Genomic DNA, 19,721 nt, shown 5'->3' with positions numbered 1-19,721 from the left:
GAGCCTGGATAAGAACTTCAATTCTGCCACCAATGCCTATGTGACCTTGGGCAAGTAACTAACTTCTCTGGGCATGAGATTTCTCCTCTGTAAAATGAGATGGTTGGAATGACCTCCAAGGTCCTTGCAGCAAGAAAGCTATGATCCCATACCACCAACCTTTCCCTTATTTGTGACAACCACAGGGAAAGAAGGAAATGTCAGCACACCTGACTCTCCTCAAAAATTCATCCACATCCTAGAATCTCTGTTTCTTTGGAAATTGCCTCACATTCTTCCCACCTGTGTATTTCAGAAAGACGAGACGGATGACTGCCCCATTGAACTGAGCAAAGTCCAGAGCGTCAAGATTGTGGCCAAGAAACGCAGGGACCGGAGCCTTCCCCGGGCCTTCGAAATTTTTACAGACAACAAGACCTATGTCTTCAAGGCCAAAGACGAAAAGAATGCCGAAGAGTGGCTTCAGTGCATCCACGTGGCGGTGGCTCAAGCCAAAGAAAGGGAGAGCAGAGAAGCAACCACATACCTGTAGCCAACATTGAATGGGACAGTTCATCACATTTTCTCTCAAATGACCTGAAAAGGACAGACACACTCATCCTTTGTAGTTCATTGCTAACTACTGGAAAGGAGATTGTTTCTAAGAAGCAGGTCACCAAATGGGGGCTTGGAACCTTTGACCAAGGCTGTTCTGTGGCCACAAGGAAAAGGCGGTTTTGAAATAAACTTCTGATTGGTGTAGGGTCACGGAAAGGCAGGGAGAAGTGATCCAAGGAACTTTTGGAGAATGCTGAAGTCTTAAGAAAATATACCTCCAGTGGCTTTTAGTCAATTATCATCAATTTAACTCAGCAAACATGTATTAAGACCTACAGTGTGCAAGACACTCTTCTATGTCCTGAGGATGATAAGGATGAGAAACAACTTAGTTAGAGCCCTCAATAAATTTACAGTTGGGAAAGGGGGGTATGGAAGGCAACTGAGCATGCATATAAGTATAGTACAGTTGGAATCTTTAGTGTTCTTCAGTTCTTAAGCACCCCTTCCTATGAAAGGTCCTTTGTAAACTCTCCTGTTGTTCAATATTTTCTCCAATGTCCCTTCCCTGAAATTATTTTGTATACACTTTCTTGTTAGTCTATGTAATTTATATTTACTTATCTATCTATATGGTGCCCCCCCATTAGAATAGAATATCCTTGAAGACAGAGATTATTCTGTTTTTTAATTTGATTTCCCAGTGCCTGGAAGAGTGCTGGCACATCTATTTTTTGAATGGAGTTGTTGAATACAAGGTAGACCATAATGGGAGCAAAGGAAAACTCTAAGCATACTGCTCAAGGAAAATTTGAAAGAGGAAGAGATCACTTTCAGTTGGACATAATTTAATTAGTTCTGGTTATAGCTCCCCTGTCCCAGGGAAGAACTACTAAAGACCACCTTTCGTATCAACTATTCAAGAGAATAATCTTAAGAAACAGAAATTATAGACACTAGCAGAGAAGCCACCCCCTTCAAATGTTATTTCTGAGTTTCTTCATGTCCCTCCTCCCTTTGTGCCAATACAGCTTGCATACTATTAAATAGTCATCCAGAACTAAGCCAGTTGTATAATTAAACATTCATCACAGAGATTTTTCTCCAGTTACTTTAAATCTATGCAACATAGGCAATAACTAATGGGTTTGATTCTATTTTCTTGATTAAAGCAACAATTCAACTCAACAGGGATTTTTCTCCTGCCTCAGTGGATGGGGATGCAGCCCAAGGACCTAAGTTCAAGTCCCTGATCTCACATCCTGGCTGTGTGATGCTGGACAAGTCATGGGACTTCTCAGGGCTCTAGGCAGATCTAAAGTGATAAATTGCTGAGATTGCTGACATGTATTAACAGAGGGAGCTTCCTCATCTGGGCATTCTCTGTGCTTCAGACATACTAGCTCTGATTCCACTCCATACTCTCTTCCACAGTTGAGTCCTTTTGCCCCTTCTATCACCACACCCCAGTCTTGGATTACTTTGCCAACACTGTCTTCTCTCCTATTCTCATTGAACTAAATAAAGGTGGAGAGAATCGTGAAATCTGGCTAAGTACAAATGTATGCTGAATAATCATAATTGGGTCCTCACTGCTGCAAGGAAATCCTTTTGTAGCTCCATAATTGATTCACTGTACCAGTGACTACAGAAGTTTTTGCAAACCTTTTCATTTCTCCTCAAGCCTCCCAACACACCCCTTCCTCTCTACTCTCTCACCTGATAACTTTATCTCATCATTCACTGAATACAAATGGGGGGGGGGATGGGATCATTTGCTGCAAGCTCCATTTTTCCCTTCTTCTTTGATTCAGGAAGCATTTGTTAAGTGCCTACTATGTGCTGGGCATTGCGCTGAGCACCTCTTCCCAGAGGATCTTCTCAGGTAGCATCAAATTCCTCCCCCCTACCCTTTACATTCTTTTATCCTTGTCTTTCATGAAGAGATGGTCCTTTTCTTTGCCCAAGCAAACTCTTCCTCTTGAACAAGTGATCTCATCCCATCTCATCTCCTTCAGTAGATTGCCCCTTCTAGTATCTTATCTCTTACCTCTTATCTCCAGACTCTCCCTACACACCAGCTATTTCCCTGCTACCTACAAGCATGCCCATGTCTACTCTATCCTTAAAAAATCATCACTTAAACCCATCAGCCCCACTAATTATTGCCCTATATTTCTCCTCCCTTCCTCCTCTCCTTCTGAATTTGGGGAAGTCTGTCTTCTGGCCTCATCATTCAGCTGCAGCTGCTCTCATCAAAGTGGCCAGCGAGCTCCCCATTGTTCCTAATAATGGTCTTTCCCCAATCCTCAGCTTTCTTGACCTTTCAACAATCTTTGACAGACAATCAATCCCCTTCTTCTGGACACTTTCTCCTCTCTAGCCTTGCAGATTGCTTTTCTACCTGTCAGAGGGTTTCCTCTTGGTCTCTTTTATTGGATCTTCATCTAGGTCACAATCATTCTTTGGAGGTGGTGCCTCAAGGCTCTATCCTGGCCCACTTTTAGTCCTCGTCTCTGTCTCTGTCTCTGTCTCTGTCTCTCTCTGTCTCTCTGTCTCTGTCTCTCTCTCTCTCTCTGTCCCTGTCTCTCTCTCCCTATCTGTCTCCCCCTCTTTCTCTCCTTCTCTCTATATTTCTCCATGGGTCTGTCTCCCTTTCTCCCTCTCTCCTCTCTCTCTCTCTCTCTCTCTCTCTCTCTCTCTCTCTCTCTCTCTCTCTCTCTCTCTCTCTCTCTCTCTCTCTCTCTTTCTGATGCTATCTCTACCATTTCTCTCTAATATGTCATTAGCTCCCATGTGTTCAATTATCATCTCTAAGTAGACAATTCCCACTTCATCTTATATAGCCCAAACTTGCTCCTGAACTTTGGTCTTGATTGCTGCCATTTGGATGTCCTGTTGGATACCCTGTTGTTTTTCAGTAGTTTCAGTTGTCTGACTCTTCTTGACCCCATTTGGGGCTTTATTGGCAGATACTGGAACAGTTTACCATTTTCTTTTCAAGCTCATTTTATAAATGAGGAAATTGAGGCAAACAGGGAGAAGTGGTTTGCCCATTATCACACAGCTATTGTCTGAGGCTGAATTTAGACCCAGATCTTCCTGGCTCCAGGCCCATCACTCTATCTATTGCACCACCTTGTTACCCTGTACAAAGTAGACCTCATCACCTTCTCCTCATCCCTACACCTGCTCCTTCTCCAAACTTCCCTATTCCTGGTGAGGGCAGCAGCATCCTCTCTGTTACCCCCAGCTCACAGTCTCTTAACTCACTTGCACTAACCCTACATATCTAATCTGTTGTCAAGTCTAGTAATTTCTACCTTAGTATCAGTTCTAGTACATGTCTCCTTCTTTCCATTCAGCCTCCGCCATGCCTCAGGCCTCATCAGCTCATCCATGGACAGTTGCATTAGCTTTCTGATTGGTCTCCCCGTCTCTCCTATCCATCTTCACTCAGAAACCAAAGTTATCTTCCTAATCATAGGTCTGGCCATGTCACCCCTATTCAACAAACTCAGTGGCTCCTGGTTACTATTATAAACAAAAGTAAATAGTTTAGATTTTTTTTAATCCTTTATTTTTTGTCTTAGAATCAATACTAGGTTTTGGTTCCAAGACAGAAGAGCAGTAAGGGCTATGCAATGAGGGTTAAGTGACTTTCTCAGGTTCACCTAGGCAGGAAGTGTCCAAGGTCAAATTTGAACCCAAGACCTCCTATCTCTAGGCCTGGCATTCTATCCACTGAGCTATCTACCTGTTTCGATTTTAAAACCCTTTACAAGGTGGCTCCCTCCAGCCTTTCCAGGCTTCTGACACTTTAATCCCCTCCACATGCAAGATGATCCAATGACTTTGGCACCAAGCACTCCATCGCTAAACTCCATGCATTTCCAGGCACTGTTCCCATGCCTAGAATCCTTTTCCTCTTCACCTCTGCCTCCTGGGTTCCCCAGATTCCTTCAAGATGGCTTAAACCCTATCATCTGCATAAAGCCTTTCCCAGGAGCCTCTCCTGCTAGCTCCTTACCTCAAATATTGATTACTTTCCATTTATCTGGTATGGACAATTTCCGATCCTGTCATCTCTAATAGAATGTGAGCTGCTTGGGGGCAGGGACTGGAGCATTGCCTCTCTATGTATCCCCAGAGCCTGGAACGTAAGGAAAGTCTTCCTCAGTGCTCATGATTGACTATCTTAGAGTACATTTGAGGCACAGGGAATACAGAAAGTTAACCCACGGTAACCCCGATGGGCCCCATTCTCTATGAAGATGCCATCTCTTAAAAAGGTCCAATTCGGGGAAAAAAGGACTCCTTTATTCCCCCTGCCTTTATCGCCTTCTTTTGTTCATGGAACTATAGTCAGCTGAGTATACAATAGCCATGATTTTTTTTTTTTTGCAATTTCTACATTTTAAAGAATTTTCTCTGAAGAGCATAAAGATCTTTGGGGTTTCATTTGGAAATCTACAAAGTCAATCAGGCTAGTCCTAATCTCCAAGAGAGCATGCCTAGATATTGGAATCAGCTACCAAACCACGATCATAACAAACATTAAGACGGTATCAAGTGACAGTGAGTGCATTATTTACAATTCGTGTGTCAGCAAAATACAAGGCAGAAAAGCAGCAATAAAATTCTAGTGGTTCACTGAGTCGGAGAAAGAAGAGAATGGTCTTCCCAACTGAGACCATGAGAGAAAGAATTCTTTCTGTGACTTATTACCAAAGGAGCTGTGATTTCATTGCCCGACTGTCTCCATATTTGGGGCCAACACTAATCTCCTCGCCTTTCAACCAGATCTAGTGAAAAATCCAAGGGGAAAGTCTAAGTGAGTGAGAGTTCTGGTTTCACTCTGATAGACAGCATTTCCAAGCATCAGCTGGCTCCTCACGCGTCAGAATCCCACTGTGGATCTCCAAATAATCAGCTCCCCTGTGGGATTTATTACTGGAATTCCTACTGCCGTGGCTGGCCAAGCTCAACTTGAGATCGGTCAGCATCCCAAGAGGAAGGTTGGCATTCTTGATCCCCATCTGGGCAGAGGCCGCTTTTGTAAACATTTCTGAGCCTTAAAACAAAATGTTGGTTTGAATTAAGCTAGAACCGAGATTCAAGTGGTTCTCATTTTTATTTTCATTTTGAATTTTTTTTTCTCACAGAAAGCCTGGGGCAACCAGCTTTCTGTAAGTGAGGACCTTGAGTGATAGATCCATGATGCCCTTCCTGATCAGCCTCCCCCCCCCATCATTACCCCCACTACCCCCAAAGTTATATTGTATTCCTTTATCTGTGTGTCTCTATTGTGTCCTTCCTCCAATAGAATGGAAGGCTTTTGAAAGCAGGAACTATTAAAGGCAGTGCTCGCTACCTTACCTCCAAGTCCTTTTGTATGTCCTTATCTTATTTTATATATAATCATATAGCCTCACTGGAATACATTTACCATGAGACGATCACTGAGTATACTTGGGTTCAATGCACGCTTTCCCTTGATGGGGACACAATAGAAGGCTCCACAGATAGAACCAGAAAGAGAGACACCTGGGGAGTATTAGACTCCTCCATTAATTAAGCTGATTTGTGTACAAGGTCCCACAATGGAACCAGTAACTAATTACCAAAGCCCCGAGCTCACAGGGAACAAGACCAGTCCCAGAAACCTCTCACTGAATAACTGACTGATGCCCTTTCCCCTGGGAAGGACCGATTGGGGCCTCAAAAGAAAAAGTCCCAGCTCCTATTCAAGCATACAGGGTAACATGATATCAGTGATAGGACAGCTTTCACCCAGCAGTAAAAGCAAAGGAATCATGCTAGAACCCCATAAACAGTCCAATTAACTCTCCTTCAGTGAGCTTCCCCTTTCCAATTCAATTTACAGCCCCAAGGTGTCCAGTTCTGCCAGCCTTTCCCCCTACACTGGCGCCCCATCTGAGTGTGTCCTTTTGTCCACACCTATCCTGAGCCTCCCTACTTCCACCCCTTCAGTTAAGCTCATTTCATTCAAGGCAGGGCTAAGGGAAGAACAGATAGATGAGCTGTAAATGCATCCCCCCTTCCTTCTGAAACAGGCATTGTTAACAGGCACCTTTAATATCTTAAGCCAAAGCACTGGGTCATTTGAGATCTTGGTGCCATGGAAGGGTGAGTGGCAATAGCCTTGGGGGGAGCAGAGCCCCTCCCATCCTGCCACATAGGCAGCTGCCTACTCCATCTAGGCATAAGGCCAAGCCTACTGTGGGCAGCCCCAGGAATTTGTCCCTCCAGAGAAGCCTCAGGGGCTTAAACAAATGAGATTTAGTTTCCAATTTCCACACACTGAGTAGATCAACTAAAATAAACAAAATTTGGGAAATATAATTTCCATGAATTTACAACCTTCTTGAACAGTTTCCCACAAAATGCCACTCAGAACACAGTGTACTAATTAATGTAACTTCTTCCTATTAGGAAACCGCCTCTTAAACCTTATATTGCTTAGAACAAAAACAAAGTTTCACCCTTTGACCACCAAAATTATTTGAGTTCCATCGAAAACTAAGGGTTTGAATGAAGACAAAACATGACAAATATATATATATATAATGTGTGTGCAAATATGTAGTCATAGTTATATGTAGCTTTAAAGTTTACAAAATGTTCTTTATATATTATAATCCTAAAAAGTTGGTGCTATTTTTGTAAATGAGGAAACAAAGGCAAACAGAGTTTAACTGACTTACCCAGGGTCACACAGCTAGTAAGTATCTGAGACAGGATTTGAATTCACTTTAGTGACAATGATTGTTAATAGTAGCTTGTTTTGATTGGGAATGGGTTGAGTAGCCATAATTTGGGGGGCTTTTATTTTGCTTTACAAACCAACTCAAAACCAATATTCCCCTCATTTAAAAAATATATATAGATATATAGATGAATATATATATATGATGAATATAATACATATTGATATATATATCATGATGATATAGATAGAGAGATGAATATAACACATATTGATATATATTATGATGATATATAGAGATGAATATAATACATATTGATATATATTATGATGATATATAGAGAGAGATGAATATAATACATATTGATATATATATATATATCATGATGATATAGATAGATAGATAGATGAATATAATACATATCTTTTTTGTTCACTTTGAAACTTTTTTTTAAAAAACCCTGACTTTCCAGATTAGAATCCTTAGAATTAATACTGTGTATTGGTTCCAAGGCAGAAGAACAGTAAGGGCTAGCCAATGGGAGTTAAGTGACTTGCCTAGGGTCACACCGATAGGAAGTATCTGAGATCATTTTTGAACCCAGGACCTCCCATCTCAACACCTGGCTCTCAATCTACTGAGGTACCCAGATGCCTCCTTTACTAAAACATTAAAAGAATAAAGTTTTGTTCAAAAGTATGTTTTTTTGGAAAAAGTACATTCATAAAGAGATTTAATGAAATCAAAATATGCATATGTATACTAAATAGATATATATAATATACACATTAATTATACATGTGGTTACTATCAAAGACAAAGGTGGGTTGTCCTGTGTGAGCGATTTCTGCAGGGTTACATATAGGAATTTTTAAAAATAGCCCTTAATTTCCATCTTAGAATTAATATTGTATCTTGATTCCAAGTCAAAAGAGCAGTAAGGGGTAGGCAATGAGGGTTAAGTGACTTGCCCAAGGTCACACAGCTAAGAAGGGTCTAAAGTCAGATTGAACCCAAGACCTCCATATCTTGGTCTGCCTCTCAATCCACAGAGCCCCTGCGTTATCCCTCATATATAGGAATTTTAAAATAAGGGAACCTGAGATATGGTCTTAGGAGTCACAGGGGCACTTCCACCTGAAGCCTGTGCTCCACCAAATGGAACAGCGCTTATCCCCCCAGTGGCTCTGAATCTGTAGAACTCAATCCTTTTTTGTCACTTTGCGTCTCGTCAATACAAAAAGTGTGTGTGCACAGGCTTACGTGTAGATGGCATTTGTATATGCTTGCTGTATATGTGTGCATGGTTTCAGGAGGATGCCTCGCATGTTCCCCACATGTAGGTTCCACCACTTACAAATATACCACAGGATAGGTAGGTTCCACAACAACAGAAAAAATTCTTGGCAGAATCTACCTCATCTGAAAAGGCTAAAATTCCCTTCTATGGACCAGCATTCCTTTGGGAGGGTTCAGTTTTCTCTTTCCTCAGTCTATTGCTTGCTCTTAAAAAAGAGGGCCTGCTCTAAATATCTCCTTTCAGAAGGGAAGCCTGGGTTCTGCTTGCCAAACAAGCTCACAAATGCAGAGATTAAACCAGGGAAGAGATACAGATTGTGGTCATCTTTACCAAAATAAAAAAACACTCTCAAGAAAGGTTTATCTTAGAAAGCTCTAGTCAAGGACGAATCTAGGACAATGTGGCTGCTTCCAAATGTCTTCCTCCAGCCCGGCTCACTAACTCTGAAAGAATCCAAGAAGAGTCTCCCTTCAGCTCAGCTCACCAATGCAGAGTAATTGAATGAATTCTTCGGCTGACCTTTTTAAAGCAGTTTTCTCAACATCACTTTCTCTTTCTCCCCACCTTCATGGGAACCAATCACAGCCTCTGAACCACTTAGATTAGAGTCAGAACACCTGTCAGCTCTTTCAAAATTAAAACAGGCTATCCTGCTGCCCCTGCTCTAAGCATTCCAGATTATAAAAAGCCATTTACTTGGTATGCACATGAACAGAGAGGGGTGGCTTCAGGTGTTTAAACTCTAACTTTTGAATTGGTTTAGCAGCTGGTTGCTTATTATTCAGCCCAGTTTGACCCAGTAGCTTCAGGAGCACCACCATATCTTAGAGGTATAGCTGCCACAGCTTTATTAGTAACTTTATTAGTAATTTTTAAAAATTAGTAATTTAATTAGTAAATGAACATCTGCAAAATTTGTTAGTAACTAAATCTACTGATTTAGTAATGGGATATTCATTAACAATAATGTGCCCACATGGAGTCAAAATATTGTTGCTAAGGTATAGAACACAAGCATTTTCTGATCAAAGACTTGCAAGATACAAAGTTTTTGGACAATGAAAATATTACCTTAAAACACTGCACAACACTTAACCCTGCCACCTTGCTTCCAGATTTATCAGTTTCAGGAAAACCATTACACCGTTGTTAATCTTTGGTGTACAAGGCTGAAAAGCATGGAGATAATCTCCTGGACACTCCTTTAGACAACCCAAATCTAGTCTTTTTCACTGATGGTTCTTCTTTCATAAGGGATGACATATACTACACTAGAGCTGCTCTAGTCATATAATTTGCTACTATGTGATCAGCTTCACTGCCCTCAAATATAAGTGCTCAAGGTGCAGAACTCTAAAATATGCCTGCATAATTGACAAAGACAAGAAGGCAACAATTTATACAGACTCTAAGTATGCATTTGGAATATGTAATACAATAGGTATTCTATGGCTTCAAAGAGAATTTTTAACATCATCTAGAAAATGCATCGCAAATGCAGAAATCATTAATGAAGTCCTTTCTGCTCTCCAGCTACCTGAAGCCCTAGCTATAGGTCATTGCTCTGTCCATACAGGTGGAACTGACCTTGTCTCTAGAGGGAACCACCAGGTAGATACCACCACAAAACTCACTGCCTTAGAAGGGCCTGAATTAATTTTAACTTTGGCAACAAGCAATGATTCAGATTTATCCCTTCTCTATAATGAACAGTAAGTGGAAAAATGGAATCAAAAGTTCAAAGCAAAACAGATCAATGGAGTATGGGTGTCATCTGAAGGAAAACCCCTGCTCCCTAGAAGTTTTTATTATCAAATTTGTTTATTCATTCACAAAAATGGTCACTTAAACACCCAGGGCATTGTAGATTCTGTTAAAAGAGTATGGATAGCCCCTGATCTAACTACCATAGCCTCTAAAGTGTGTGAAGCCTGCCCCACCTGCCAAGCATATAACCAACACATCTTTTGTGGCAAAGCATTTGGTGGGGGCCCTTTAGATTACATACCTTTTGAACATCTGCAAATTGGCTTTATCACTATGCCAAAGTCTAGACATTATAAATTTAGTCTAGTCATAGTGGACACCATTTTGGTTGATACATTGAATTCCTGAATTTTTTATTACTGCTTTTCTTTTTCTTTTTAATAGAATATTGATTTTTTCCTTTCTTATTTCTTGTGCTTAAAGTACATGAAATCAATATTAATCTTTTTTTATTTTGCAATAGAACAGGTTTAAAATATCCATTAGCCCTAATATCAATGCATACCCAAAAACATCAGAGTATTACCTGCTGTAAGAAATTAACTTTAAAGTTTTGACTAAATATGTAATTCTAAATTAATATTGTGGTCACCATTTATAAAAACAATTAACTTCTTAAGTAAAAAAAAAATCTGTTAGTAGCTCAAGAGGGAAGTAGAAAATATTTACTAGCTAAATACCCTATAATTGCCAATTCAAAGAAATTCAGCTCAACTCCAACAAAAGCTCCCTCAGGTCCCAATCTCCACGTGGAAGTACAAAACCTCTTCAATATGGGTCTCACCAGTGTAAGCCTCTCCCTTCAGTCCAGTCTAAGATCCTTCAAGTTTCAGATTCAGGCTGCTGAAGAGGACCGCCTGAAAACTATCTCCAGAAGACTGCTCACAGAAGACTCTCTCCAGCCGAAGAAGTTCAGGGTTTTTATAGTGACTTCTTGTCCTTCTTCTCTTCACAAGGGACAATCATAGCTTCCAAATTGCCTAGCACTGCCCAATGGTGAAGTGTCTGTGGGATCCACTTCTCACTTCTGAAGGTGTTAACTCTTATCATAGGCCTCTGAAGATGTCAACCTTTTATCATAGACTTCTGAAGGTATCAGGTTTTTATCATAGGATTCACAGGTTTCTGACTGATGATTTATCATCCACTTTAACAAATGACTTGTGAACACTCTTACTTTGTGTTAAGTAGGGATGTTTTGAATTCTGGAGTTATCACTCATTTTAGCAAGTAACTAAAATTTTCTTACTTGATGGCTTACAAAGTGTTAAGTAGGGGTATTTTCAGTTTTGGCTGATCAATTTAAATGTTGCTGATGCTAGACAAAGAAAGTCTGATTCACATTTCACACTGTCATTGATTATTAAATATTATGGAATTGTGTTTAATAATTAGGTCTGATTCCAGGAGAAGGGATCACAATAGAGCCATGGTACAGTGCCAACAGACCCAAGGTCAAGGAGACCAACAATCTTTGTGGTGTTGCTGAGATCTGCACCAAGACATAAGACTTGTTTGACTTTTGAGGTAGCGACTGTTTGACATACGTCAGACACAGGTCTTCCCTGTGCAACATTCTGACAAGTACCTTAGTTTTGGCTGCCATTTTTACTCCCCTATCCCTGAGAGTGAAGGTAAAATCAGACCAGGGAAACATACTTCCCTTTTACATCAAAATCTAGTGCTTTTTTTTTCTCTCTTATAGTATGGCAAATTTCTGTAGTCCTGGCTACCAATAGGTAAGTGCAATAATACTGCAATTGTCCTGCAGACGTGTAGAAATATATCACTTTAATTGGACCCTGATTTAAAAACCTGTTATGAATTTATTCTTGCTTACTCAGAAATTTTTATATATGTAGATTTTGATTTTTCTCCCCAAATTTATTTTTTTTCTCTTCCATTTGGATTTTTGTTGTTGTTTTTGATTGCTAAAAGCTGCTAATAGTTTTCCTGACTTAAGGGATAATGATTGGTGGCCATTTTTTTATAACTCTCTTATTTAGTAAAAATCCCAATTTAACCATTATATCTACCATATCCAAGCAGCCTTCTCACCAAGAAGATATCTCAAATCTTATAGTCTTTTTACTCCAGAAGATCCCACCATCCCTTTCCTGAGGCTTCCTTCTCCAATTGCTGAGTTCTTCCATTTGAAGAGGTACCCAGGTCAGTCATCCTTACTCTTCTACTCATCTCTTTGGGTCCTCTCTTGAATCTCTAGACTTCACTTTTCCACAACATTCTTCTCATTTTGGAAAATAGCCTCAACCTTTGATCCTCTTATACTGAAAGACTCCTTGCCCCCTTCCTCCATTTATAGGTCCCTCTTCTGTGTTTTTCTCTTATTTAAATGCAAGCTCCCTGAAGCCAAAAGATTGCCCTCCTCTTGCCCTGTATTTATCTCCCAGTTAAGTTTAGGAGTGTCTAGCACATAAAGAACTTAGTAAATGGTCTGCCTTTCTATCAATGGTGTTAGATTGATCCATTCATTCTTCAACAAACATTTATTGGCCACCTGCTATGTGCAGAGGTTTGTGCTAAGCACTGATGGAGATATAAAAATAAATTAAACAAAGTGTATGCCTTTAAGGAATTTATATTCCAGGAGAATGGCAACCCCCACTGAGGACAAAGATGATTTCATTTGTGTCCTTGCATTTCCAATGCCCAAAAGCATGTGGAATTTCCTGTTGGTTGCTATTATTGGGCTGCAATAAATAGTTGTTGAGTTAAGAGCATTTCTTATGTAATAGTAATGTTACAAGAAAACATGACCCAAAATTTATCACAGATTCACAGAATATCAAAGTCAGAAGGGGGTTCAGGGATCATCCAGTTCAAGCCATCTGAGGAATCTCTACTTAAAACATCCCCAATAAGTCATCATCCAACTTTTATTTTAAGCTCTAAGAGAGGGTGTAGGGATAGGGGCAGCTAGGTGGCTCAATGGATTAAGAGCCAGGTCTGGAGATGGAAAGTCCTGGATTCAAATCTTACCTCAGCCGATTATCCCTTTTCTGGATACTCTTTCACATATCTGGGCGGCCTAGGTTAGCATTAAAACTCCCCTATCTTTTTTCACTCAAAGTGCTGTCTTGTAATCTCCCCATCTTGTTATTACATGAGACCAGAGAGTAGTTCATTCCATAGAAATTGTTTATAAACACTTTAAAGTACTTACAGTATCCTTTCTCAGAAGGAAAAAAAAAAGCAGTGACTAAAGTCATTTTGTTTAAGCCCCAATCAAAATATTCTCACAGTTAGTACTAATATGGTACTTGTAGGTATGGGAATGCTTAAAGGAGTTAATGCTCTCTTATACCATTTTATGGGTAATGAATGGGCACATCCCTATTTTGGCACATCCCCAGATTTCCTATCCTTGAGAATATAAATGTTATAACTGATATGTATTGACTCTTCTTGGAGATGAGGTTGGTCAAGGAGCCCTTCCCTCTCCTGCCTAGCTCCTGCCATTCCAGAAATGCTTGCCAAAGGGTCACAAAATTGAGAGGGTACCTTTAAATCATAGACACAGGCCAGAACTTCTCAGTCCAATACTGCTGACTGAGAAGAAATGGACATCTAGTCTCTCCTTCCAGAAGGCTATGCTTCAGCCATATTTTGTTTTCACTGTTTTTCATGCAAAACATTCAATCTTCTGTCTCCAGGTCTGCATTTACTGATCCTCCTGCCTGAAATAGACTCACTTCGGCCTCTTAGAATCCATTGTGTCCTTCCAAATTTAGCTCTATCGCTTCCTTCTAGCTGAAGATTTTCCAGATCACCCATCTATTTTTTTCCTTGTATTTGTAAATCCAATGCCTTATACATAGTAAGCCCTCAATAAATGTTTGTACTATCATCTGTCTACCTATCTATCCATATTACTACTCATCATCTATCTATTTATCTATCCATCCATCTATCTGTCCATTACTAAACTAAAAATTCCCCTATAGAAGTATAGCTGATCCCCTTTTAGTAGCTCTTTCTAGAGCAAGACTGCAGATCTACTAGGTGGGAGGCATATGGGGGAGGTAGAGTTGAAAGCATTCTAAAACCAAGGCCAAAAGATCTCAAGAGCCTTGATTTGACTAGCTATTCAGTCTTCTACCCCCATTAGATTTAAGGGTACAGGAGACTCAATAACTGGTCAAATCAAGGGATTTTACCTTCTACCACCCCAAGTTATTTTAACCTCCAGGCAATTTCCCAGATCCAAGCTAAAATTTTCTATATACAGTATAAATGACTTAATTGCTCCTCCAGTGATGACTTGGTTTCAGAATTGAGAAGGTCACCATATATAAAGTACAAAAGTCTTCATTGTCCTCACTGGTTAAGATTCTATTCTGATTCATACCTGCACTCTTTGTGGTGGCCAAAAATTGGAAAATGAGGGGATGCCCATCAATTGGGGAATGGCTGAATAAACTGTGGTATATGTTGGTGATGGAATACTATTGTGCTCAAAGGAATAATAAAGTGGAGGAATTCCATGGAGACTGGAACGACCTCCAGGAAGTGATGCAGAGCGAGAGGAGCAGAACCAGGAGAACATTGTACACAGAGACTAATACTCTGTGGTACAATCGAAGGTGATGGATTTCTCCATTAGGGTCAATGCAGTGTCTCTGAACAATCTGCAGGGATCTAGGAGAAAAAACACTATCCACAAGCAGAGGACAGACGGTGGGAGTAAAAACACTGAGGAAGGACAACAGCTTGACTACAAGGATGGAAGGGATATGATCAAGGAGAGACTGAATGAACACCCTAATATGGAAACCAATAGCATGGAAATGGGCTCGGGTTGAGGACACATGTGATACCCAGAGGAATCACACATCGCCAATGGGAGGGGTGGGAGTAGAGGGGGAGGAAAAAAAGGTGATCTTTTTTTCTAATGAATAATGTTTGAAAATGACCAAATAAAATAATGTTTAAAATCTTAAAAAAAAAAAAGACTCTATTCTGGCATTACAATGGCTACCTACTCAGGGAAAAATTCATTGCTTTGTCCTGGGTTGATACATTGAAGATGTAGCTAAAAAAAAAAAAATAAAAAGCAGGTGGAAAGAGTGCAAGATCTAGAGTCTAAGGACTTGAGTTCAAATCCCACCTTTGCTCTTTACAAACTGTGACCTTGGCTAAGTCTCTTCCTCTCTCTAGGTCATAATATCTTCACCTATCAAATGAGGGAATTGGAATAAGTGACCTTTAATATCTCCACCAACTCTAAATCTATGATCTCAAATTCATATTTCTGTGCCAGCCGTTTCAAGTTGACTAATAAAGAGACTGGAGGGGATGCTGAAAATTAGTATGGTGGTTCTGTAAATCTTGAAATTTCACAGACTTATGAATGTTAAAAATTTTACTCCACATTGAAGAATCCTCAAATTCCCTACTGAGAAACATTCCCCATTTTGATGTGAGAACTCGCCAGGATCAGAAATGGGAGGACCTCTATTCCACCCATACTTAAGAATGCTTTAGGGCAGAAAACTCCTTGATAAACAAAGAAAGTACTTGGATCCATGCTCATGGTGGGGCAAGGAGTTCTTTGAGCCAGGCCTGTTTTTAGAATTGATACAATGGGATGCTAAGTGCCTATAAAGGTGGGGCAACTTGTAAACTACTTAGACCTAAAAGGCGAAAACTTACTCAGAGGTTTTCTCTTAATGAAATTAGTCGACCCAGCAGCATTTTTTTTTCTCTCTTACTAAAGAGATTAATCTACTCAGCTGTGAATTCAAAATGGGCTATCTTTTGGAAAACATCTACAGTGATTGGTAGATGTAGGGACTTAGGGGAGGTGACATGGGAGAAAAACCCCTATATAAGAAAAAGCAGAATCTCTTGAGGGATATCCTTTTGGAGTAATCCTTTTGGAGGATCTCTGATGAGGATCACTTGGGAAGAATCTCTTGAGAGAGGCTCTGGAGAAAGGCCTTTTGGAACAGTCTCTGGCTGGAAGGCTCTCTGGTGAAGTCAGCTGAGATGGAGCTGGCCTGGTGTCACTAGAATCCTTGTTTAATCAGACCTTGTGGTGAGTGTTAAAAAACTGACTGATTTCTCTCTTAAGGCTCAGGTCTAGGCCATATTGGCTTGAGGCCCTTCATACTTATTCCTTTCTTACTCTCTCTCTCTTTCTTTGATTACTCATTGTATTGTTAATTAAAATCTCTATAAAACCCAGTTGACTTGGGTATTTGAATAATTGGGAATATTTCCCTGGTGACCACCTTATATTTGATTTAAAAACCAAGACACTGTAGTGAAACATATTTCTGCAGTCAAATTTACTCACCCTCTCTTATATCTATCACAATTTATATCTTCCACCATTTTAACTCACTACAGTTTAAGAGCTCAACCAATTTAAATCTCACAGTTCAGGTAGATTCTTCTCTCTAGAAGAAAGATTATGTGGCCACCTGGACTCCCTACTTGGTTTCTAGACAATGTGATAATTATTATAATTTCAATTATAATAATTTAATTATCATTATTATAGCTAGTATTATATACAATACTTACTATATCTAGGCATTGTGATAAGTATTTTTAAAATATTCTAACTTAATCCTGATTGGGAGATACTACTAATTATCCTCATTTTACAGTTGAGGAAAATGAGGCAGGTAGAAGTTAAGTGACTTGAGTAAGATCACACAGCAAGTAAATGTCTAAGTGGGATCTGAACTCATATTTTGAACTCAGTTGTGGGATTTGAACTCAAAGGCCTAATGCTCTTATCCACAATGCCACTTAGCTTCTAGTTTATGGATAATAAAAATCCAGTTGTGTCCCATCTTTTTTATGTGGGAGGTGGAGCCATTGGTGTGAAAAATACTAGTCCTCCCTTAGTGGAGTATTTAGACAGTGCCTCTTCTCCAAAGCAGGGTTAAAAGAAAGGGGGCACAGGATAGTCAGAAATTCAAAAGAAGAAATTATAGAACCCCCCTCCTCAAAGGCTTATGGTTGCATGGATCTAAGGTCTTCTCAGCCGCTCCTTGATGTGTGGCCCATGATTAGTTTTTTTTTATAAAGTATTTTGATGATTGTATTCTAATATAATTGATTTCCTTTATAAACATCTATTTTATCTTATTCTTTTAAGGACACTATTCCAAGAAGGTGCCCATAGGATTCACCAGACTGCCAAGCAGGTCCTTGAGACACACCCACAAAAAATTTACAGAGAAGGAAACTGAGGCCCAAAGACTTGCCCAACATCATACAAAGAATAAGTAGAAGAGGCAGGATTTGAATCCTAGCTGAAACTCCTTTCCATTTTACTATATTCCTTTCCTTTCTGTATTTCTCTGTTCTCCTCTAGTTTGGAATCCCTGCTTCAATAAAGCAGAGAGTGATGGAGTTTTTGTCTCTTCTTTTGTTCTGTTTTAAAGAATATGAGGGGGTAGCAAAGGGTGAACAGGCCATTATGAAAAGAGTCTTGGGGTGCTTTCCACCACTAATGAGATGGAAGCACAGCCAGCATGTTTTGAGTTTCCAACCTCTGGAAGGGGCAGACTTGGGGGAGATGTGTGAAAATGAAGACGCTTCTCAGGCTCCAGTCATGGTAACAGAGTAAAAGAAGAAGACTTTGGTTTAATAGTTCAGGAGGTTAAGAGGAAATCTGAAGACAGGATGAAAATAACCCTAGGACAGAGTGGCCTGTCATTTGAGAAGCCCAGAGGTGCCAAGAGACCAAATGGAAGAGCTAGAGAATAGCCTGAGAGTTAAATACATTAACCTTATGGAGAAAGAAACTGAGACCTGGTATGCTTGTGGGTCTAAACTAAACCGAATTCATCAACGTGACTTGAGAACTTGCCTATATCTTACTCTCTTAGAGATTGCCTGGAGCATTGAGAGATCAACGGATTTGTCCACAATCAGACCACTGGTGTGGTAAGACCAGAACCCAGGTTTATCCTGGCTCCAGCCTAGTCACCACCCTACATTTTCTCCCTCTCCTATGTTAAAATTAAATTAGTTTCTCTATTAAAAGTATTATATTTTTGAGGTTTATTAAAGATTATTAGAATTAAGAATTAAAGAAAATACAAAATAATAAAGCACGTGTTTAGGGCACAGAGCCCATTCACAGCCACTCACATCTTGCCTGTGTGTAGAGAGACGTATGTGCTTAGAAGTGGAAGCAGAGGGCCCAAGTAGGCAGTACAGTCAGTTTAAATACAATTTTTGTTCTCGGCCCAGGTGGGAATTCAGGTGATATTATAGGGAATTCTGGGAACTGCCATGGACTTCTGGAGATTGAAGTCTGGGATTCAAATCTCCATTTTTACATCTATAAGGATGTTTATTTTTCTGTAAAGTCTTTATTTTTATGTGTTGTGAATAGTCAGCTTTTCTAGTATTCCAAAGGAAATAAATTTCACAATTAGTAAAATATACTTGCCTGGATCAATGAAATAAGATTATAAATGTTTTCCCAGAAGGAAATCCTGGAAATGAAAAAAAATGTCAGACATACTAACATCCTATGATTCAAATATCTCCAACTCGATAATTCCAGGCATAAGAATGAGTCATTAATAATAATAATAAATATTAGTGTTTAGAAATTCTAATACAATTTCAGAATTTCTTTTATTAGCAGCCTGTGCCTCATTTCTCTATGGAAAAAACAGTATCTCAAAATAAGTTTTCCAAAACCTGCATCACACATTGTCATATTATTATTATTTTATTAAATTATTAAATTAAATTAAAATCACACATTTGATTTTAAGTTCATGCGGACTGCTACATTTTTTCACCCTTTAACAACCTACTTCCATTTTTTAAAATGGAATATATAAACACAACCAGTTTCCTTGGTCTTCTCATTTCTTTTGCTCATTTAGCGCTGTTGGACTATTTAAAGGTGTTAACTAGGCGATGTGACCCAGCAAATAAAACTCCCCAATTTTTGTAATTGATAAGAAGGAAGTAAAACAATCTTATTTAAGTACTTTCTGGAACAGTGCTTGTCAATGATTTGGAAGGAATTTTCACTGATTTTTTAAAAAAATAAAGGCATGGAAACTGTTACCTACAAAGGGAACCAAGAGAAGGCGATGGTTCTTTTTTGGCCATTGTCACGTCTACTTGTGTGATATGACAAAGACAGCTCTCAAGATAATTATTTTGAAGTTCTTTAAAGATGAAATTCATGTTTAAACAAATGCCATAACCTTGGTAAAAGAACAAAACTAATGGCATGTTTTTCATTTTAGCTACTTAATTTGGGGGCTACAGAAATTTCCTTTCATCACATTCCATTCTGAAGTTAGTTCCTCAAAAACCATTTCCTTTTAAAAACCATTAGATTCTTTTGAAATACCTGTTAATGGTACATATATGTA

The 19,721-nt window shown here is 39.4% G+C and overlaps 1 protein-coding gene across 4 annotated transcripts in view; it reads left to right on the top strand.

Annotated features, from left to right (window-relative positions):
* Nucleotides 1-1,601, top strand: part of VEPH1 (ventricular zone expressed PH domain containing 1) — a 232,780-nt gene extending 231,179 nt beyond the window's left edge. For all 4 annotated transcript variants that reach the window (XM_007502316.3, XM_001363287.4, XM_007502315.3 and 1 more), the window contains one exon: nt 296-1,601. In XM_007502316.3, coding sequence (XP_007502378.2) covers nt 296-532 — 237 coding nt within the window. In that variant the 3' untranslated portion in view covers nt 533-1,601. The remainder of the gene's footprint in view (nt 1-295) is intronic.
* Nucleotides 1,602-19,721: the final 18,120 nt, after the last annotated feature.

Source organism: Monodelphis domestica, chromosome 8, assembly GCF_027887165.1.
Source record: "Monodelphis domestica isolate mMonDom1 chromosome 8, mMonDom1.pri, whole genome shotgun sequence".
NCBI lineage: Eukaryota > Metazoa > Chordata > Mammalia > Didelphimorphia > Didelphidae > Monodelphis > Monodelphis domestica.
Note: the sequence above shows the minus strand (reverse complement) of the source record. Positions and strands in the feature narration are given on the sequence as shown.